Source organism: Protopterus annectens, chromosome 7.part0 (assembly GCF_019279795.1).
Source record: "Protopterus annectens isolate FY-2018-M chromosome 7.part0, PAN1.0, whole genome shotgun sequence".
Taxonomy (NCBI): Eukaryota; Metazoa; Chordata; order Ceratodontiformes; family Protopteridae; genus Protopterus; species Protopterus annectens.
In genome coordinates, this window is record NC_056739.1 from 1,163,065,690 (window position 1) to 1,163,090,469 (window position 24,780).

Genomic DNA, 24,780 nt, shown 5'->3' on the forward strand with positions numbered 1-24,780 from the left:
AAAACCCATGCATTTCTGTCCATGAAGCTGTATAGACCCAAGAGATGGGTGGCAGGGAGTGGGTCAGTTGAGTGGCCTACTCTTCCCTTGCATAGGTTGCTTGCAGACTTACTATTCCTCTCCCTGGTTAGAGAGAAGAGGAGGAGCTGGATCTAGCATTGGCTGGGGGTGGGGGTGGGGGGGGTCATGCTTCACCTATAAAAAAAAAATCCTTTGCATAAAAAAAAATCCCTTGAGCCTGTTGTCAGTTTGCTGGCAATTCCCTATTACATATCACCAGCACACTATTTTTTAATGTAACATAGGCAATTTATTCTTTAAGGGCAGCAGGCACTACATTTGTAGATGAAGCACTGAAATCCAAAGTTGCTTGCCAGCAGCAATGTCAGCTTTAGCAATAGTTCACTTTAATGTGGCATTATTCAGATGACTTTTACATATTCAGAGATTGTGCATATTGACTGATATTGGTGGATTATGACAGCTGATTGAGGCCTATTATGGCTGAAATAGTCTGAAGCTGGTAGTTTTGTCATTGGTTCATACATTTTGTTTCACTGCATTTCTGGAAAAATGTTCATGACTACAAATGCAATATACTCAAAGGGTTGCTGTATTAAACAAGGAATATAATTTAATGCAATCAGGAAGGTGAATCCAAGAACACATGCATTAATGCATGATCCTAAAATGTGTGCAGAGGGTCCATGGTTTGAAAACAGCCCAAAGGTATACTTAATCCACCACTGGCTGATACATTTTGAATGAATGTGGGTTTCAATGCAGTTACAGGGAAAGAAAAATTTACTGTTGCTCATGCTAAGTCTGTTTTCATCGTGAGACTGCATTGTTTGTTTAGCAAATTATTACGTTTTTTGCTAAAAAAATTGAAATAAAAATTTTAAATTCAATGCAGATGGAAGAAGAAAACTGCATGCACACCAACAAATTTCAACTGAGTTTATAGTAAATGGGGAGAGATAGCCATGTAATGGAACACTGAATGGTTGTGGGTTGGGGGATGATCCATTACCCTGCCTAGGGCCCCATTTGACCAAGATCTAGTTCTGTAAAGGGGCATGACACCCGCCCACCATACACATTCTGTTTCCTTACCTCAGCACAGAGGTCCTTGCCTGTGTCACCATTAAGTGTCATCAATGCCATGAGCACAGTAACTTCCCTCAACCCAGGATGAAAAAGCTGGTTTTGGATACTCAAGTTCATCCTTTCCCCACCTGATATCTCAGATACACTTGCTGTTAATTGAACATGCCATCTGGGTCTTATACAGCAGTCATTTGCAATCCACACTAAACATGCACAAGTCCAGTGAATAAACTAAAATCAGTGTAAGCTACAGTGATGTGGGCAGCAATGTCACAGAATATGAATCTGGCAGTAGCTAGACTCTGAGTGACCATAAATACCAAGCATTAATCTGCACTGGACATAATAAATCAACTGGGAAAATGGTACCAGCAGCTTACATGTAAATGTTTCAGGGAAGTACTGGCAGGACTTGCAATGTCAACATGGAACATAACCTAAGAAGGGGAGAAAGATCTTCTACTGAAATATTCACTGATGACTTTACATTTCAGTTTAAACAAAATTTTATAATTTCCAGGCTGGTTATATCGTTTATAAAAGAAACACTTGAACCTAAAAACACTCACATATTTCTCTCTAGTATATTTTTAAACACAATCAAATTTTATTAAACCATATTATCAGCAATTACAAAGAATAACAATTAAATAAAGATAATATGAATGAAGACAAATTATCTTCTACATACCAAAGACCATTAGAGATATAAAGAAAAGAAAATGAATAACATTGCTTCATTTCCTAACAATATTCGGCAAGAAAGAGTAATTTACACTATGCAATAAAAGAATATAGTCCAGAAAAAAAATCCATTTTGCAAATTTCCTCTGAAATAAATTTAAATATTTATACAACTATATCATCACTTCCTTGCTCAAATCAACTCCCTTTTTATTCCAAAATATAAAGATAGTGGTTAGAATGGAAGCAACCACAATTTTAATAGGAATCTATATGTTATGGGAAATCAATCCCTTACCCCTTTAGATACCAAACAAGCAACCCAAAAAAACATAATTAATATCCAGTAAGCTGGCCCATTATGCCTAACAGACAGAATGACATAACTGACACTGTATATGTTGAATGGCTGGACAAGACCAAATCATATGATAATCAGCATTACTGAAATTACATCCCCAATATGACGCATGTGAAAGTTGCCTCCTCCACCATAACCTAGTAGGGGAGTGCTGCCAGGACTGTATCATTTTATATAAAGTAATGAAGTCCAAAAAGTGAGAACAGTCACCACGAGTAAATCCTTCTACAGAGTAGTCCCAACTCAAGCTCCTGACACACTGAAAATATCCACGATGAAAATATGTAAAAAATTCATTTATTGGAAACAGAGAATAAGCGCTTTCGCATAGTTAAACTATGCTTCATCAGATACAATGTCATAAAATGATTCCAAAATACTTATACTAAACAACTTTTGGCGGGCTCATTAATTTAAAATGAAGCTTAATTGCCTTTTACCAATTTAAAGCCATCATTACATTCAAATGCAGTTTAAATTCAATCCAATGCATTTTCTAAAGTGCAGCACTCACACTCATCACAAAATGTTTCAAAGCATTACCAAAACCCTCTGACTAAACAAAACGCTGCAGACTTCAGACATAAAAAATGCATTTACAAGCTCATAATTCAAAAGTGCATACTTTGAACAAAAGCATTACAACTTGGCAAATGGCTTTCAGAAATGAGAATACGTCCCTCACAGACTAAAAGTTCTTTCATCAAAATACTATCATGGTGTTCCTTGTCTCTTGACTCATATAAACATAGCTAGAATCCCTTACCTTAATTGTAAGAAAATCTATACAATGCAAGTTATTTAAGACAGTTCCAGCATCGGTAAAAAGCTGCACAAGAAGCATCAACAAACTGTTTGCCATTGCAAATTAAACATCATCCTATTCGCTAATAAGGTCACATGTCTGAATTCTTAGTAGGAAGTTCCTCCTGACCAAAAGTTGTCCCCACGGTCCTAAAGCAAGACCATAGAGACGGGACCTAAGAAAATTTAATATAGGTCCAGCATTTAAATGCATTCTTCATACTGATCCTACACACCATCGTAAGACCTGTAAAGATGTATATTTTCCATTACTAAAATTTTATGTCCCACATATAAACTTCAGTAAATAAACATAAAAATATATAAAATATATATGAGGGAATATATATATATCAGTGTAAAACCAAAACCGCTATACACACATATATTAATTCTCTAGTAATGAAGTAAAAGCAATATCTGTATATTTACACGAACTATAAACTATTACATATGTACTAGGATAAACCATGTTGCAAAATACACAATTAATTCAGCATTACTATCCTAGTAATACTTATTTTACATGAAACATGGAACATGTTGTGTGTCTGAAAAATTAACAAGAACCTATAAGAAAGTGCTGTATTTACCACTAAATTTACATAGTAATATACTACACACCATGTTTAGGGAATATACTATACACATGCATATACATCATAAAACAAACATAACCACATATTCACAAGGCAACAGATATAAAATATATCTATGGTATAGAAATGTAGTGTAACTATATACCCTTATGGGACAACAATGGCAAAATATTTATTCAAACGACATCTCCATAATGCTTCCTTTGGACATCAAAACTATTCCTGTACATCAGTGTAGCTGAACTCAAAGGGGCAGTTCTAATCCTACATCTCATGGTGGAGGAGTGTCACCCCAAATGAACATGCAGGGTTATATAACAAGACAAATATAGATATATAGGGTGAAGGGTTACTCAGAACACCATTCTATCCAACTAAAACATAGGCTTGCTACATATGTATATACAACAGACCAAGGGCTAATCTCAGAATGCCTTTCTATCATATTAAGACATGCCCTTACTATAAAATATAATAAACAATGAAATAAAAATTAAAATATAAATTATTATTTATATTTTATATATATTAATATATTAATTAATATATTAATTATATATAATAATTATTATTTTATATAAAGTAAAAGAGATGTTGTTAGCTAGGTTAGGGTGGCAACAGCCCCTAAACATCACCATCCATTTGTTTTCCATAGGTTATACATGCATCCACTTTTCCTACATTTCCGTCAGGTTTAAAAAACAAGTTCTCAAGGAGTAGGTAACCCATTTATAAAGATTAGCCATTCTCAAATGATGGGGAGATGATAATAAAGACTTTGAAATCATCTCATGCAGTGAAACACCCAAATGTTCACTGTTTATGCCCTTATCCATGGGTTTCACTAAAGAAAAGAAAACTAAAAGCTGTAGATATTGTCACTAGCAAATTGCCCTTATTATTTAGTTGTATAAAACTCTTGTCATATAAATCATTGATAAAAATGATATTGGCCTTAATCTAATCAGTCTACATTTGAATCTGCCCATCTTTGAGAAACTTTTTATTAAACCAAATCCTATTTCATTTTAATAGGTCCATTTCTAGGAAAAGGGGAGAAAATTGTGAAAACCATCAATTCTACAAACCATATCATGTTTGAATCTTTAACCCTAGATGATGATAAAAGTAAATAAGAAACTTCTCATTCAACCCAAAACAAGATTGATCTGGAGGTATTTCTGGCTCTGAGAACCTGCCAACCAAGGGCTACTTTGGCATACATTTCCAAATTTGGGACTCCTAGGCCACCTAACAGTTTAGGTAATGTTAATTTTTTCTCTAGTATTTGGAGGTTCTCAAACAAAGGGGACCAATAGATTCTGAAGTAACTAAATCACTGCTAACAGTCTAAGACAAGGTTTTGAAGAACTAGGCCAAATGCCTTTTTGTAAAGTGTTGCATTTGCCGAAGCACATAAATTAACAGTGTAGTGCACATAATGCATCAGTATACCAAATGAATAACAATGTGTAAGAAGGCAGTTATTATGTGGCACAATCAACTTACAGAAAAATGTTTACGCTTTTACTTGAGCTATGTATAATACTGGTGTCTGGAATACTGATCTCATGCAATATTACTTCAGTGACGGTAGCAGTCATTCAAGCCATGTTTTCAACTGCTCTAAAGTCACTGTGCATGAACACATCAAAACTTACAAAAAATATATATACCACTGTGATGTGAGCACTGTTTGTTTCTACATTTGTGCTTAGTGGTTTAACTAAGGTGGCATCTATTAAACAACAAAGATTGTAAAACTAGACACTATTTTGTAAATGGGCAAATTTTGGAATATACCATGCTACCTCCTAGAAATCCTATCTACTTAAGACAGATGCAGTTAGCTTTAACCTCAATGATAAAAGACTGTTAACGTCACCTTTTTTGGCAGAAATATGTCATCTAACTTACTTCAGCCTCAGTAGAATCAGCCCAGTCTTCTTCAACTTTAGTCTGTAAATCTGTAATCTTTCTGAACACTGTATAAAATATACAACCCATGACTGGTGGAACCAAATTGGCTAATTAGAAGCAGCATGGAGAACTTGCTCTGCCATTTGATAACAGTCTTGAGAGGATTATAAATAGAATTATTTTGCCATGAAATAATTGTACGTTGTGGAAATATATTGGATCAGCAGTGAAATTTTCTTGTCAAATTGTACTCCTTGGTGCTTAAGGAAAGGTTTATCAAACCAACTACTAATGGAACCTCATTGAAGAAAGAAGTTAAACAATTGTTAAACATTTAAGAATTACTTTCTAACAAATGACTGAGTGGTGTCAAATATGGATGGTGTCCAAGAAAACAGTAACGAACAAAGTGAATAATTGAAAGACATGGTACAACAGCAGGGGGCTTCAAGGGAGACCATGAGAAGAGGGAGCCCAAACAGAATTTCTATTAAAGCAAAATAACTGGTTATTAGACAAACTTGATGATTTAGAAAACTGGGAGTACAGAAATGTAAAAATTGATGGAATATGAAAAAATTTCAAAGATAATCAAATGATCAACTTCTTACTTTATGGATTTCTATAATCCCAAACATTTCTGAGGGCTTCTCACACAGAACAGAGCCAAATCTCTATCAGAGATAAAATCATAGCATAGCTTATTTTCAGCCAGATTCAGAAAATTTTGCAGCATCATGTTAAGTGAATTTAAAAAAAAACACAGCCACAATGAAAATAATAAGTTTTAATGTCTCTAGCACAATGACCAAACACAGCCTTCAAGGGTACTGCTTGAAGGCTGTGTTTGACCAAGGTAGATTGACTGCTGATACTGCAGTGCAGCATAAGGGGATGTTGCACTCCTGAGTGTGCTGCCCTTCAGATGAGACACTAAACTGACACCACATCCATTGTGACTGTGTTTTTTTTTGTATTTCTTTTTTTGTGTGTGGTATTCCATGTTAAGTGAATTTGCCTGACAAGCATATAACTATATTCAGGATGGGTGCAAGTCGGAAAACCCAGCCACAGGATATGGAGAGGTGAAATAATGTGGTCCGCAATGTCATATGCTAATGATTGTATAATGAAGTGTCATGTATGATAATGAAATGAAACAAGATGGCAGGGTGATTCAGCAATGTCAAAATTCCATGCAGAGATGCTGCACTCACTTTAGATTTGAACTCGGACATATGTCCATGTTCAGACAAAGTATATCATACAAATATGATTGGGGTTAACACAGCCATTGTAAATGTGTATCAGCAGGAAGCTCTTACTGCAGCTGCTTTGCCTGATGCACTGGATCATCTGACCACACTAAACGTGAATGACACCGACAAACAGACCGGTAATGTGAGGACAGGAACACCATGCAAGACATTGTGGAAAGGTGTCCACCTTGTCTGCAGCCTCATGGGAGTCTTGGCGTATCTATTGCAATGAATACCAAGTTATGTGTAACAATATGTATATCAGCTACATAGACCTTTCAGATGCCTACTGGGGACACAATGGGAGTATCTTGGGCATCCGTCTAGAGAATACTCCATTACTTCCTCAGTGCCATGCTTCAGCATGTGGGGAATCATATGTTGTTCCTATATATAACCCATTTTCTTGAGGTAATAGGGACCATAGTCTGTACCACATTGAAATAAAGGTTCCATCCGGTGATCTAGGAAGGAGGTAAGTGAACTGCAAAGGGCATCACTCCATCAACTGCCAGGTGGTCTGTAGATGATACCTTGAGTATTACAATGTGAGTGTGAGTATTTTCACAACTCCTACATATGGCATGCTTGCCACCTTTATCAATGCCCTGTGAGGGATGATTTCTTATAAGGGTATCTTGTGGGTGATGCTGGACATATCCTAAAACCCCGGAAAACTGACCAGGAGTACAAATATTCAGTATCACAAACCAGAAATATTATAGAGCATGTGTTTGGGCTGCTGAAGTCATGTTTTCACTGTTTGGATACATCCAGTGCCCTTATGTATGACCCTGACATGTGTACCAAAATGCTGACAGTGTGTGGTATGTTACATAATATTACAGTTATTTGCCCACATTGATACCTTACTAACAGGATACAAGGCCTAAACAGCATGTCCTACAAGGACTGAAAAAAAGCCCTGTCACTATACTCATTATCCTAGAAACTGCTACCAGGTGACTCGTGTCTGGCATGTAAGGTATCTTCCGTTATATTACTGATGGATTTATTGCCCATAAGCAAGTCAAATGCTATAAAAATACTTAGTCTGAGGATTTAAACCTCTACTGCAACATCAACAGAACTATTTGGAGGGAGAGAGATATCTCACAGAGGATATAGCTGCTCTGGAACAGACTGTCTATCCACATAAAACAAAGTTCATCCCTGCCCATAGCCAAGCACAACTTAGATCTATGGATGGGAAACAAAAAATTTACCCCAGGACTATCCCCCGTACAAATAATTGACAGAAGCAGCTTCTAAACACTTTATCCCAAGCATGGGTCCCATCAAATTATCTATGGTATGATTCCAGTTATTCTCATTAGGGGTAATTTACAATTATTGACCATGGTATGGGTAAGGCCAATCTGTAACCAAGTGAGATAGGTTCATTTTGAGCACAAGAAGGGAAAACTGGATAGGCTTAAGAAGGGCCACAAGGGCAGCTAGCCTAGTTCTTACATATGAACCTATGGAATCAGTTACAGTACGATCAGCTGATGCAGTGCCAATAGTTCCCAGCACAACAAACAGCTGTAGTTGAAACAGACAAGAGGTTATAGCAGGCGCTAGCAGCAGAGGATGACCATACTCAGTACAGATGGGCACAGTATGCTGTGCCACTAACAAAGAGGCAGTGAACTGCCCATAGCTTTACAACATAAATATACAACACTTAAGCAGACACACTTCAGTGAAAGTTATGCATGCAAAAATACTAGACTGTGCTTACCTATGCATAGGCTTGCCATGCTGTGCATCAGTCATAGGTAACCCAAGTAACAATGTACAAAAATAGGCCTCAGGTATCATCATTTGCATAGGTGGACAAGGGAGTACAGGAGCATGTTTGAAAGAGAACTGTGTGTCTGTGAGTGCTGAGGTGTAGCTAAAGAAAAAGTGGTTTTATGGGTATTGTGAGAAAAGGATTGGGGGATCAATGTGTAGAACAGCCAGGGTCCGTGGATGTGTGGGATATTCTGGGGGCAGAGGTGATGGCTGTGTGTCTGCAGGGACAGAGCTTCAGCATTTAGTACAGCACCTTGGCAGAGCCTACTTTACATGCTTGCGGCATGCATGACAGCAGGTTCGACCTTCTGTGCAAGTACCCGCATTCAAAATCTGAGTCTGTCAGGAGTTGCACTGGCTGTAACATGACCATGATTAGATGTTGGAGCTCTGCATGACCTCTGCCAACATCCACTAAGAGATGTGCCACCATGATATTGGCCATGACCTTGGGGACAGCCACTGCTGGGTAGAGACACCTCTAAAATAGATGTGGCTGTAGAAGTGCTAGCAGGACAGGTGTGGGATCTTGCTTGGCCATGACCATGTTGTTATCATGTGTGGATCTAACAGTCTTACATGTCCATGGCCATATTGGTTATCGTCTGTGGATGTAGCAGAAGATTGTCCATGAGGATGGCCCTTCACCCCTGACAGACAATTTAGAGAAGGCACTGCACAGTCCAGTTCAATTCAGTAAATCCAATGAATCACAGACACAAGTCATGTACTCCCATAGGTCAGGAGGCACAGCCTGGATCACCCTCATTATTTCTGCCACTGCTGTGGTGGAACTAGCCTGCCCCTCCACAATGGCCTTGCACATACAATGGGTGGCAGTTGATGACACATCAACCTGGAGGTAGGGAGATAACTGGTAACCATATATTTGCTGAGCACCACTGCCAATCCCCCCCATGGGGACCCCACTGATGACAAACGTTAAGGGCAGGTATGGACATGTCTGATTTGGGGGCCACCACATTTCCCTCATCTATGATGTTTCTATCCACCTGTTCACTCCCAGGTGTTTGTTTTCTGAATATCCACAGACAGACAGACTGTTTTCATACTCTGTGTAGTGGATGCGGGGTCACACTGCCTGTGTCAAGCACACACTATGAACATTAAGATTCTGCCAGTTCATCTCCACCATCATTATCACAGGCAAGAAATCCTACATGAGATTGAGGCAGTTTCACAGTGTTGGTGCCAGATAAAGAATCACCTGTCAATACATCTATGAATACACCTCTGCATACCAAAAGCAAAACGTGTAACAGTGCAAGTAGGACCTAGCACCACAATTACGCACACACAGCTGATGGAGTTATTACTATAAAACTATGACATCACCTGTGAATACACGAAAGCAAAAAGTATGACAGCGCAAGTAGGACCCAGCACCAAAATTACACATGCAACTGATAGATTTATCACTATAAAACTGTGAAATCACCTGTGAATACACGAAAGCAAAATGTGTAACAGCACAAGTAGGACCCAGCACCACAATTGTACACAGAATTGATAGATTTATTACTATAAAAGTATGATAACAAGTAACACTGATAGCAATACCTTGTACAAATGAACATGGAACTTGGATCCCTGATACACCTGTATGTCATAACCCAGACAGGTATTATAAACTTGATTGTGACTAAGAGGTTAAGGATGGGTTGCAGCTACTGATACTCTGATATAGGACTACATACTTGGGGGCATCTGCTGTTGAAACTCTCAGGGATTTATCCAGCTCTGCCATGACATCTAGCACTGCACTCTGAGACTCTGGGGAGGGGGTACAGCTTTTAAGTGAGGCCTGACGCTCCTTCATTTCCTTAAGGAGTAGTTCAGTAGATGACCCATCGCCTGTAAATGATCCACCACCTGTCGATGGCCCACCACCTGGAACCCTCCATTCCCTTGCCAGGGACTCTTCTCTGTGGGGGGCAGCACATATAATATTTGTTGCCATGCAGCACATCATATTGTAACTGCAATCCTGACAGCACTAACATGGGTGACAATTTCATGCAGGAGGTAGTCATGGAAATGTTTGTTGCCAAAATGAACAGCAAACAGTCATCAACTATGGAGACAGAGGATCTCAAGTACCACCTCGTTTTTTTGTATTTGTAAATGTGGGATTGTGAGAAGTACCACGAGATGTATTGCATTTCTTTTGGGCCTGCATAACTCTGTTGGCATGGACATAAGTACAGTTAACAGATGTGGTCCAGTGTGGGCCTTACACATCCTTACACCACTACTACTATTACTAATAATCCTACCCTACTAGGCCATCTAATATGTGCCTAACAGTTAAGATATTTGTATATGTGCAAGGCATACAATACTACAATAATACTGCACAGTACTGTATCTCCCACTTATTTTAACAATCCTGCAAGCTGCTATATTCAGTATAGTTGAAATGTACCCCTTAAGACAATTTTGGCCAATACATATAAGAGTACTGACAATCTGTCTTCTCTTCTAGGCTTTACATTAAAGAGCAGATGAAAAGTTACCCTTGGAAAAATAAGCAGATGTGTAAAAAGTAGCACTTATTATATGATCAGACATGTCATTCATGAACAAATGTTTTAGCTCTAGTAGGCTACAGGATTTAAACTCAGGATAGCAAAGTTTCTTCCATGGCAGGATGAGAAATACAGTGCTGTGTTGGGCTTATATTGCATAAGATGATGATTACTATTGTTTCTGAATCACGCGATTTGTCATGTGAACAAACCAGATAAACATCGTGCAGATTTCTAGCTCTGCAAGCATCTAACCTGCATGGGAAGCCAAATATGTTAAGGTAGATTGAATTGTCATCCCATCCCATAATTAACCATCTGAAGATGGAGTCATTGCACAGCATGTATTCTCAGCAGCATACAAAGAGATAGAGGACTGCCATATTTCATACCTTAAAGTGCCACTGAAATCATTGCCATCCATGGCACAAACAAGATGCCCATTAATGCCCATCATTGTTCAAAGAATGGGATATGAAAGCTATTTTGGGTGCCAATTCTATGCATTTTTCTTGAGATCTTTCAAGATGAGAAATTATAGGTGGAGTAGGTGAGAACAGTGCTCAGTTTAGAGCACAGAGGTGGTGTGTGGAGGATTTTCTGAACATTGTCCATAAGAATTTCAGCCATAAGCTCCTGTAAGATGGTTATACTGGGTAACAGTATAAAGCTGATGCCTCGAATAGTTTGGCAAAGGTTGTTACCCAAGATACTGACATCCCATGTACAGTGGAACAGTGCCATCACAGCTACAGTGAAATGAGTCAATGCAAGCCTGACCCTCCATCGCCAATGGCAGGATGAAGTTAGGGCACAGCCACCACCTCAGTACTGTAAGTATAAATGTAGAACATGTTTTAGCTAGTCAACCTACCACTGCATGCCACCATCCAATTTATCATTATGCCCGTTTTATATATCTACCCCTGCATAGCACGACATGAATAGACAGATGCACAGGAGCAGACTAGAGCATCAAAGAGAGCCAGGTGAGTAAACATGCTGCAATAAAAAATGTCTCTGTTTTCAGAGCAACAGCTGTAGGCATCTATATGTTATGTGCAAATAAACAAGTTGATGACATTCCTGCTTAAGTTTTATTATTAAAATTTAGTGTGCTTTGTATTTCTCTTCCTCCATACTCTGTCAGTCTCCTTTCTCTTTCATATATTTATTTGTTTTCCTTTATTTCTGTCCATTTCTGTTACTATTATATGGAGCAGCACAACAACCTGCACCTAACCCACTGGCAAGGCCCATTATTGCACCTAACTCACTGGCAAGGCCTTTTATCACACTTAACCTACTGGCAAGGCCTGTTATCATACCTATCTCACTGGCAAGGCCTGTTATCCTCCCACAGGTAGCAGCATTAGTGCTGCCACCATCACCATCACCACCAGAAGCACCTAGCACATCTGGGTCCCAGTCTGCCATAGTTGCCTCCACATGTCTTGCCCTACCTGCACCAAAGGGTGGTACTGTGGTACCTACCAGTAGCAGTGTAAGTGGAGGTGACACCCTTTCCACTCATCAGCAGCTGCCAGAGTTCAAGGGAGATAATAGACAGGAGGACTGCATAGCTACATCTGCTGAATGAAGATGATGCTCTGGCATATCCCTGCCCAAAGCTGACTCCACCTTCTGAGGCAAGACCCAGTGGTGACAATTCCCAGGTGATGAGCAATCTTCCACTGGCTCTAAGCTGGCAGAGACTGCATCTGTGAAGACCCAATACTATGGCGTTCCACATCCTTTTGTGTCCATGTATATTGTACAATTATCTCCTCACCATTGTCTTCTCTCTGTTTGTTTGATGTCTTCCTCACCAGTATGTTTCACCCCCATCATGTTACCCCCACATGCTATCAGTCATGTGTGTCTTTCTCGTCTACCTGACCTCCCCTTCTTACCCACTTCTTACTTCCTTGGCTTACTTCCCTAACATTCACTTCTCTAAAAAATTAAAAGGTTAATTGCCCCACAGAAAATAAAAATACTCCCACCCATACCTTTCAGCTTTCCAGATATTTGAATATTGTATACATAATTGTCTCATTTGAAAATTTCTTGCTGTGGTTACATTTATTGGCCAGGAATTGATAAGCTGATTGCAGATTAATGAAGAATTGTCCATAGTGTTACTCACAAAATGAGAATTTTTCTAATAAATCATTGAGGTTTGAAGTCAATACATAATTACAAATGCTTTTTTGGATTTGCCCCCGAACTATTGAGCTAAGAGGTTTAGAGGTATATTCCTGTGCCACCCCATCCTACTTATTCCTTATCTGTTCACCTTCTGCTTTGGTATCTTCTTGCTTCCTCTTTTTATTATTGCCCTGTACTACCATTCCCAACCTTTAATCTGGTCAAAAAATAGATAAACATACTATACACATGCCAAGAAAGGTCCTATAACTCTCAGTGCTCATACATTGTGTGACTGGTCATAAAAAGCAGCAGTGATGTCTACATGTAACAAACAAGAAATGGCAATTCTCATTCTACAGCAATTTGAAGTCCAAGCCATATCACGCACTGCAGTTATTTCCATTGGTCAAGCAGATGAGCATAGCTCTGTTGCTCAGCACAATGAAAATATGAAAGAGGGTAGGAATATTTCAGCTATAGAAAGAAATTGTGAGCTCATGTGATCCTTTGAAATATCAACACTTTTATTGTTTTACTCACTGGCTTTACTGGAGTAAAACTGCATAGGAGGCTGTAAGTTTTAGCATGATTTTCTGTTTATCTAGGTCTGAGTTAGACACAAAATATAATTCTATATATTCAATATAGGAGTCCTATTTTTTATCATCACTATAAAATTCATTATTTTCTGTTAGGCACTGGTTATTGCCACTGTTGCTTTCACTCATTTTCTATGCCCTGTGTGTGCTTTTCTTTACTTTCACACCAGTGTAGCTAGTGCACACTGCATTTATTTTTAGTTTTAATTTCATGCGGACTGATGATCAATCTGTTTATACTGATGGAATCTGAAAGCCACCACTGCCCACCTAATGTCATGATGGATATTTGAGGAACAGGGAGTATTGTCTTTGGACCACTGCACTGCCCCAACTCGATCTGATGGCCAGCAGCGAGAGATGATTTTTTGAGTCGCACTACTGGTGCCCAAGAAGTTCATGTATAAAAGTAAACACAAATCTGATTCCTTAAATTCATCAAATGCAACCTGGCCTCGAGAGCATATATGGAATATGCACTGCTGCTCTGAGTATGGGTTTCCAACATCCACGCCCAGACCAGGAATACATACTGACCACTTACAGCTCTGATTTCTTGGCTTTTCAACACAGGATCCTTTCTCAACACACTCTTTTTCTTGTCTGAGAATCACAGGGCCTTCCAGTGTCCCTTACCCACGATAGCTGCCTTTCAAGCAAATTATTACACACACACACACACACACACACACACACACACACACACACACACACACACACACACACACACACACACACACACTCACACACACACACACACACACACCTGGGCTAGACGCCTAATAGCTACCATGCCTCTCTTGAATTACAGGCAAATAAAATAACAAACAGAGACTGCTACTACTCTAAGCAAGCTGGTCTGTTTGAGGTGGATACCAGTGACAGGGAAGCATACAGTGCTAAATAATACAATCTCGTCAGTGAATAAATAATACATAAATATCAAATAAAATGGTACTTATGTATTATTGCAACCAGATTTTCACGGTTGCAAATTTCGCATCGTTGAATCCAGACAAGCGCATGAAACACTATAAAGTCTTGTTCAGACTCCTTATTGCTGGCAAAAAACCTGTGGACTACCTTCAGGGACAGCAAAACTTTCAAAATTCCTCTTCCGGTTTTGCATGCATTACAGACGTATGCTTGAATTGCTGTCCATGCTCTCTTACTAATGAATGGAAAATTTGAACCATCAGGAACGAAGTCCTCAGACAAGGAAAATGCACACATAGGAAGGATGCTTTCCTGAAAGTAATACTTTCTTAAAAAACTGTAAACATACTGCACAATAACCATTGCAATGTGAAAGGTCACGTACAGTAATGCTTGTAAAAAGTCAGGGTGGATGATGTGATTGTGAGTTCCTGATTACACGTAGTAAAAACAGTACGGAAAACATGTTACTGACTGATGAAGCACTTCTTCTCATTTGGGGAATGTAGCAGGTTTTTAATTTGGACCTGAACATATGTTAACAAATTGTTAACAACAAAAAGTGAAGCAAAACCATTATCCCTGTGGCCATGCATTTTAATGTGGGGGAAAGTGGTCAGCAATTGCAGTACATAAGACAGCAGCTCTGACAGTTGAAGCGTGTATGCACTTTACTGCCAACTACATGACATGCTAGTGGCAAAGTGCATACCAAAACAGCAACATTAACTTTGTCATTTTTTTAATGATAACCCTGCCTAAGACAACCTTCATTGTGCAAGAAAACCCATTGTCTGACATTGTCACACCATTAACACTTAGATGTAAACATCGGGAAGCAATCGTTATTATAGCAAAAGTCTGGTTGCAATAGTATGCAAGTACCAATAAAATAATAAACAGAGAGAGGTAGTATTCTAAGCAATCTGGCCAATTAGAGGTGGACACCAGTGACAGAAAAGCATACAATACTAAATAATACCATCTCTTCAGAGAAGAAATAATACCTAACTACCAGCGTAAAACAAATAAATACAAAGGAATACTTACACAATAAAGGAGCCAATACACGACTAATGCAAGTTAAATATGCTTAAATGAAGATAGTTGCACAAAGACTAGAAAATAACAATAATCAGTTGCACTGGCAGACTACCCCCCCCCCCCCCCCTAACTATGCTAGATAAATACTATAGCTGTTTCTGACTGAAAGAATATTAAATCATTTGCTGTGTTAAGTAGAAAAATATTATGCAGGACGACTACAAAACAGCAACTTGTAAAGATGTGGCTACAACAAGGTATTTCAGCACAACTGACTAATTCTCTGCACTTCAGCTCTAATATATATTCTAGCTTATTCTTTTCCCCAGAGAAACCAGCGATATAATGAAATAGGTTTTTCAACATTCAGATCTCCACAGATTTAAGGAGAAGTTTCACATTTACATGGTCAGCTATCTCTTTGAAGAGTCTTTTCAGTGTATGTTTATGGCCCCTTGGCTTACTAACATACGAAGGCAGGAAGTTACACTGTACACTTCAAATAAAATATTCATGCATGATTTTTTTTCTTTTTTCTCCTCTTATACATTCGCAGAGAATGATCACAAAGTCACCTATGATTTCATGGCAATGAAACTAGTGCAGGGTCTAGGCCGTTGATGCAAGGATCTATTGCTGAGGACCTGATCAGAAGGCTGAAGTAGCGTATGAGTCGACTTCGCCTTGGCGACAGTCTGGATAGCACAACAGATTTGGGAGCTGTGGTGGACGAGACTCAGAGGAACATCATTGAGTAGTATGTAGAGGAAGCTCGGGCAGAAGTTGCAGAGGTAAGAAAACCATTAAAATACTGTTCTCAACCTGGACCTCTTCCATACTTCGAACTTTATTTATGTGTCAGTGGTGCAACAGCTGCCACATTCACTTTTGGTGCAGAAGGTTCTGTTCCCACATCAGGTAGATTGACTGCTGATACTGCAGTGCAGCATAAGGGGATGTTGCACTCCTGAGTGTGCTGCCCTTCAGATGAGACACTAAACTGACACCACATCTGACTGATGTGATGGTATCTCAGGTGGATGTAAAAAATCCCATGGCACTTATCAAAAAAGTAGTAGAAGTTCCCCAGTGCCCTGGCCAGATTTCTCCTAGTAGTATAAATGCCACCTTAAGTTGTTTCCCCTGAAAAGAGGCTGCAAGTCTAGCAGAACTTAACAGGTCAAGAATAAATAAATAAAATGAATAAAATAAATAAATCATTCATGTATGCATGCTTGTGTGCATGTATGCTTGTGTTTATTTATCTGAATTTGTTGACTGGCATAGTGTTCTGATCACCACAGACAAATTTCAGTTTCATCCTGGAGAATGCAGACAAAAAGACAGAAACAGCTGGAGTACTAGTAGAAGTACTACAATAAAGTTAGAGGTACATGTAATAACTAATAAATGTAGCCAGTAAAATGATTACTATATGTAATGCAGAGTGAATTAACATTACACTTGCAGTACATATTTACAAAAAGGGGGGTGCAAAAGGAAAGCAGTGGACAAATGTATGATTGTATACATGTGGTGGAGGTTATAAATGAGCAGCCATAATATGCCACCAGAAGTTTAGAGACTGTTAAGGTGTAGATGCAGTTTGTTGTGGAGCTTGGAGGTATTTGTTATATGTCATGTTCAAAGGCAATTGTAATTTGGTTGCTTTAGAAGGTGGGTATTCAGTTTGTTACACAGTTTTGGATACGAGGCAATTTCTTTGAGGTGAGAGGGAAGTGATTACCACAGTTTGGTAACTAAACTAGAGAAGCTGCCTGGTACATTGAAGATTATGTCTACAGCTTACACAGGAATAACCATTGTGTTCTTGACCTGTCGAATTGTAGGAGTGTATTCTTAAGATAGGTTTAGCAGCTTAAGGTAGGTTTAGCAGAATTAAATCTTCATTTTAGAGTCAGCTGAAGTTGTCCAATCCAAATAACTCTTTGTTGTGCTTCAGAAGCATTGCACTCTTTAAGTAGCTTGCTACATCAAGACCACATAAAATATTGATAAAAGCCTGAGGTATAAAACCTATTCTTCTGAATGATGCAGCTTTATTACATTAAGCTATTACCTAATGTAGATTCATCATTAATTACCCTGGCACTGTATCATTAAGCTATAGTTTGTTTCGTGTGTGTGTGTGTGTGTGTGTGTGTGTGTGTGTGTGTGTGTGTGTGTGTCTGCATGCGTTCATACGTGTGTGTACATATGTCACTGATGTTCTAGGTCTCTTTATGCTTGTAACTGCTGCTGGGCTTGGTAGCTTCATAAAAACCCAGAAAGGATCAAAACTGGAAGATGCAAAATAGTTGGTCTCAGAAATCACAAAAATGAACTATGATTCAAACTGAAAATAGACTATCTAGGGATCCAGTATCTGTCTGCCTGGGATGACATGATTGACAGACCTCGATGCTTTGCCAGAGATGGCCTGCACTGTCACCCCTGGGCTTCTGGATACTGGCCAAGGCTCTTGTCACCCCTGTAGTGCCTTTTTTTAAGCATTATTCCAAAGGCCAAATTACCACTGTAACAGCTACAAACAAATGCAATCTGAGGATCATGCTGCTCAATGCTAGAAGTCTAAATCTCAAAATGCACTCGCTTGAAGCACTCCTTAAAATGGAGAACATCGACATTTGTGCTGTAACAGAGACCTGGTTCAAGGCAGCAGAAAGCACCCCTGCATTACCAGGCTATAACTCATTCCACACCTTTAAGCCCCATAACTTGGACCGAAGCTCCAAAGGTGGTGGTGTTTCCATGAGCACACCTCCAGACTGGTAGCCCAACATAACGCATCAGAGATACTTCAGGTGCAGCTAACATTGGGTAAGACAGCAATTCAGGTCATAGCCTGCTATAGGTCCCCAACCATATCCCAAGACTCACACTCCACATTCCTAAGCACCCTGGAGAATATTAGGGTCCAACCTAACACTCTCATACTGGGCGACTTCAACTACTCCTCCATTAACTGCGAAAACTACTCATGTACCAATACACTTGACCAGCATTTCCTGAAATTCATTAATTCCAATGCCCTGGACCAGCTCGTTCTTACCCCCACTAGAGGTAGCAGCATCCTTCATTACTAACAGGGGCGACTGTTGCTCTACACCAATAGTCAACTCCTCCCTGGTTAAATCCAACCACAAACTAATCACCTTGGAAATACACATCCCTCCCACCCCCCCACCTCCACAAAGGTAACCACAATGAAAAACTTCTCCAAAGCTAACTTTGGGCTCAAAAATAGAAGTGGCTAACTTAATGGCACCCATGCAAATAGAGAATATTTGCATGACTGCTGAATCATACACCAATACACTGTATGAACACTTGCACAAATGCATGGATCTCGTCATACCCAATAGAACCAAGATGCTCTCCTCCAAAAAAGGAAACCAATCTGGTGGTCCCCTGCCATAAACAAACTCTACAACAGGAGGAGGAAACTGATGCGGAATAAGGTGAAGTTCCAAGACTGGAAAAACTCCCTTATCAGCCTCAACAAAAAGTTGCGATCCCTCATCAAATCCTCTAAAGCTAGCTATGAAAACAGGATTGTAGCAGATAGTAAAGACAACCACAAGGCCTTCTCTAGTTATGTAAAGAATCTCCACAGCAATACCCAGATTTGCTCTGAGCTACTGCACAATGGTACCTCCTATACAGAGCCATCAGATACTGCCAATATACTGGCTGACAGATTCAGTGCCAACTTTACCCCTCCCCCCAAAGGACCAATCATAATACCAGTAGATTGCCAGGCACCCAGAATTACTGCTGCATAGGTTAAAACAGCACTGTCCATGGCCACGAATACAGCTTCTATGGGACCTGACAATATCCTTGGCTGTGTTCTACATGAACTACAGAGTGAACTGGCACTTCACCTGTGTGCCCTGTTCAACCACAGCCTCACCTCAGGCTTTGTCCCTACCAAATGGAACACTGCTACAGTCATCCAACTCCACAAAAGAGGAGCTATTACAGACCCTGGGAACTATCACCCCATTAGCCTGACAAGTCTAATATGCAAAGCTAAGGAACGCATCATCATGGACCTAATAAATAAGGATATAGGGAATCTCCAAACTCTGGATCCCACACAGTTTGGTTTTGTGAAGGGTAGATCATACCTGCTCAACCTGGTTGACTTATTTGAGAGCTGTGGATGAAGGCAAGGTGGTTCATACAGTCTACCTTGATCTGGCCAAGGCCTTTGATTCCATTCCCCACTCAGGACTCATAGAAAACCTCACTAAGCTAGGCATTAATCCTTATATCACTAGGTGGGTTGCAACCTGGCTCACAGATAGAACTCATAGTGTGAAAGTAGCTGACTCCAAGTCAGACTGCTGACCAGTCACAAGTGGAGTCCCACAGGGATTGGTCCTCGGTCCTCTCCTGTTTGGTATCTATTTCTCTGCAGTCCAGGCAAATACAAAGGGACTTTGGCTGACAAAGTTTGCAGATGGTTGCAAGTTGGGAACTATTATTAACTCCCCAAGTGATGTTGACATCCTACAGAAAGGCCTCACTGAGACCAATGACTGGTGTCAGAACCATGGCCTTAAGCTCAATGCCAAAAAATATGTCGTCATTCCCTTTAGAAAAAACCCAGTTCCCATGAATTACCACATCGATGGTAGTCCACTGAATACAGAAGGTGTTATAAGAGATCTGGGAACACAGGCTGACAGCAACCTCTCTTTTGAACACCACATTGCCACTGTGGTCAGAAAGTCCTTCTATGTGGCACATCTCATTAATAAGGGTTTTGCATCCAGGAAGAAAGAGGTCATTGTCTTCCTCTGCTCTTCCCTTATTAGGCCAATCATCGAGTACAATGCCCCATTTGGCACGTGCATCACTAGACACCTGCAACATCTGGAGAGGCCGCAAAAGTACCTCACAGAGAGGATCCTAGGCCTTAAACACTTGTCCTATATGGACAGACTCAAAAAAGCTCCAGCTATTCTCTGTCTCATATCACTTACTTAGAGGCAATCTCTGCTTGACTTACAAAGCCATGTCTGACCTAGCTCTGTTAGAAATGCTACATCTACAGAAATCCCAATCCCTCCACAATAAAGAGAACATGCTAGAGGGACATGTTCATAACCCAGAGACTGCCCATGCTATGGAATAGACTTTCCCATACATGTCAAACAGAGCACCTCACTGGCCCTCTTCAAGAGAAATCTTAATGAGTGCATGGGAAATAATTCACCCTGGGGATCACTCCAGTGGCTGTACTCAATAGAGGCACTGGGAACTATGGTCAGGTGGCATGATGCCAGGGTAATCTTATGGGCTAGGCTTGTAAAGGCTCCAGGGCCATTAGCCTAGTACACACCTATGAACCACTGAAGATTAAAGTCTAAATACAAACACAGTTGACTTATCACTCTTATGATAACTGATTAATGCAATTTCACAGTGCAGTTTTGTGTTACATATTTTACAAAACTTAATATAGTCACACACTTGTTACTGTCTGAAGTACCATAAAACAATCAGACTACAAACATCAGACTTCTAAGTCAGTTTTCCGTACCCTGATATCAAACTGACTAGTAGCTGGTTGTGTTACATTCTCATCACAATGTTTTATTTATTTATTGTATTTTCCAGAAAAGTCCAGTTGGGATAATATCTCATTTTCAGTGATGGCTGGGCAGAAAACATCCACACTAACATAATATGGGTTCAGTTAAAGTTATTACAAAGCCTAATACAGAATAAAGATGTATTAACTATGTCAAATGTCAGCTTCAGTGCATGCAGTTTGAACTTAAACATACATACTGCAAATATTTGGTAGTTATAACAAGTTGAAAAAGAGCATTGTCAATAGATAAAGTATTCATAGAGATTACATTAAACACATTGAGTACACTCTTTGGAAGAGAGATGACCAGATAATATAGCATAGGCAAAAATGCATTTAATCTTTATCTAAAAAATAGATTTTAATAATTCCTTATCTCTGATCATAGTCAAAGTATGCTGCTGGTGGAAAAAGGGAGGGACTATTCAGCCTGGGATACTGCAGGAGCAGAAAGGTTTTATTTACGTAGTTGTTTAGTAGCAGTTTAAAGTTGAAGAGATTAGAGGAAAATCTAACTTGCAGAGAGAGAGAGAATTCTTTTTTAGCTACATCAGTGGTTTACATTTTAACCTACTTCTTTATGTACGGTACAAAATAAGCAAAGAATAAATATGTGGATTCAGATGTTGGTTTTGAAGTTTTTGCCAGTCTTTTCATTGCTGTGCAAAGCAATGACGTAATGAGGCATAATCAATGTGCATATACATTTACTGTACCATCAACGTATTACTGGACCTTAGCACAAAACAGTCCTTCTGGAATAATAGATAACAGCATCCAGTACTGAGTTCTGAAGCACTCCCATGTCTAGAGTAAATGTTTTAAATAGTGTGGATCCTACTTTGTCAACAAAAGTTTGATCCTTTGGGTAATTAGAGAACCAGTTAAGCGGCCGATTAGTAGAATGCAGTAATCAGCCAAGTTATATATTCTCTCTCAAGATTAAAACAGAAACCTCCAATACAGACTCTTTTCCATGCTTGTAAATATAATGGTAGCAGTTTTGGTAGTAGATGGTAGTTACTTTTAGTGCTGGGATTAAGAGTTTTAAACTAGAGAATGGTTACTTTCACTTTCAAGTGTTTGGAATAATAATGCATTTTCAGGAAGAGATAAAATGTGCTGCTAAGTGTTTTATTATGAAAACAGTTTTTCTGATGTAAGATTTTCTTAATATATCATTACTTCAAAACCCTGCTGCATACATCTTTGTTACTGTATAATTATCGGTACTTACGTATTATCGCAACCACACATTGTCAGCATCCAAGGCATTCTCGGCAACATTCCATTCTTAGTGAACTAACGTGCTGCTAAGAATACCATGAATGCTGAGAATTTGTGGTTGCGATAATACATTAATACGTTAACCATACTCTTTTAAACAGTCCTTGTATGCAGTCATGGTGTTATTTTTTCAGCGTGGTTGTGTTAAAAAAGTATTATCACACCATGCTGAAAACATAAGCAGAAGACACGTTTGTTTTTTTTTTTAAGACAGCATTATCGCAGCCACACTTGGCGACGCTTTCTGGGTTGGCTGTTATGCAACCACACTTCACCTTGGAAAACAGTGTCACAGAAGAGCTTGCCTGAATATGTTTTGTTTTGGGGGAAAAAAGTCCACTTCTTCTGTTATCAACTTTATCTCTGTATTTCTGCAATATTTTCCGATGCAATCATATTTGATTAGATGACTTGCTTGAAATCTGTGTCCTCATAACCATGCTAAATATGTGTACTAACTCTTAGACTGATATACTTCACAACAGGGGGGAATACTCCAAGGTAAAACAATGTCAGGTGTAGCATACATTCCTCCACATTATCGCCAAACCAGACACAGTCATTCCGGTAGCTGTACGTATGCTTTAGACGCTTTAGAATAGGAACATGAACATGCTAGATGGCCAGTGAGAAACCTGACAATGTGTGTGGTTGCGATAATATGTAAGTACCTAATTATCTAATAGGAAATACAAAAATAAGCAGACATCAATAAATGTTTAAGCTAATTTCAGGTGAACAGACTTCCTAAAAACATACACACTCTGAATGGCTGATATACTGAAAGTGATTGCATATATTGTACCTTGGTTTCGTTTAGACCCTCTTGGCTTTTCCTGTGGTTTCTGTTTCAGTTTGCTTTCTAACACTTTCTCCATCTTATCTATTACCTGCCAAAGGAAAAAAAGAGAGGCATTTAAGGAATACTTTATCTCAGATTGCACAGTAAGTAGATTTGCTTTTGAAGCTGGCCAGCAATCTCTTGCAGGTCTTACACAACTAATTTATAAAAAAAAAAAAAAAAATCAACATACTAGAGCCTGATGCAGAAAAATGTTTGAAATGAACAGTTCTGATTACACTTCATGGATACTGGTCCATTTACCTTCTCCTGCTGCCGTATAGTGTCCTCTAATAATTTTGCTCGACGTAGCTTCTCCTGGTATTTCTCAAGTACTGCTTGCTGCTGCTGGTGAGCTCTCTGTAACAACAGGAGTTCCTTCTCACTGTCATTCTTCTGAAATACAAGTAGAAAAAAAGCCACTTCACCATAAACCTAGGCTGACTTTGTGGCAGTTTTATTCAAAGAGTACAACACAGAATATGGCAGCGAAAATAAACATTTCTCATTTAGGTTACACAAAATATTACAAAAAGAACAAATGCATTCTAAACAATCTTAACACACACATACATATGTGTGTGTATGTATGTATGTATGTATGTATATATATATATATATATATATATATATATATATATATATATATATATATATATATATATATATGTATATATATATATATATATATATATATATATATATATATATATATATATATATGTATATATATATATATATATATATATGGATTCCTATTACAAGAACGAAAGTTCACTACTTCGAACTTGTAATAGGAAGCCACATTTCTGTGAAAGTTCACTTTAACGAAAGTGAACATTTGCGAAAGTGCACTTCACCGAAAGTACCGCAGCACAGTGGAGGACATAAAAAACAAGCTATGTCCTCCACTATGATGCGATAGTCACGGACTTTAGGGTTATGGCACAGGTTAGGGTAAGGGGATAGTTAGTAAAGCTATCCCCTTACCCTAACCCATGCCCTAACCCTATGGTTCGTGACTATTGCACCATAGTGGAGGACATTGCTATGTCCTTCACTGTGCTGCAGTCATCACGGACCTTAGTGTTAGGGCACGGGTCATGGTAAGGGGATAGTCCTATGGGCTATCCCCTTACTATGACCCGTGCCCTAACCCTAAGGTCCGTGAGTACTGCACGGAAGTTCAGTACAACACCCATTC

General features: G+C 39.1%; 1 protein-coding gene across 3 annotated transcripts in view; it reads right to left on the reverse strand.

Moving 5' to 3' along the window:
- The window catches only part of CCDC33 (coiled-coil domain containing 33), a 1,222,712-nt gene that overhangs the window by 100,096 nt on the left and 1,097,836 nt on the right, over positions 1–24,780 (reverse strand). For all 3 annotated transcript variants that reach the window (XM_044077752.1, XM_044077755.1, XM_044077753.1), the window contains exons 12-13: positions 23,841–23,972; positions 23,541–23,625 (exon numbers count right to left, since the gene is read on the reverse strand). In XM_044077752.1, the coding sequence (XP_043933687.1) occupies positions 23,541–23,625; positions 23,841–23,972 (217 nt within the window). The remainder of the gene's footprint in view (positions 1–23,540; positions 23,626–23,840; positions 23,973–24,780) is intronic.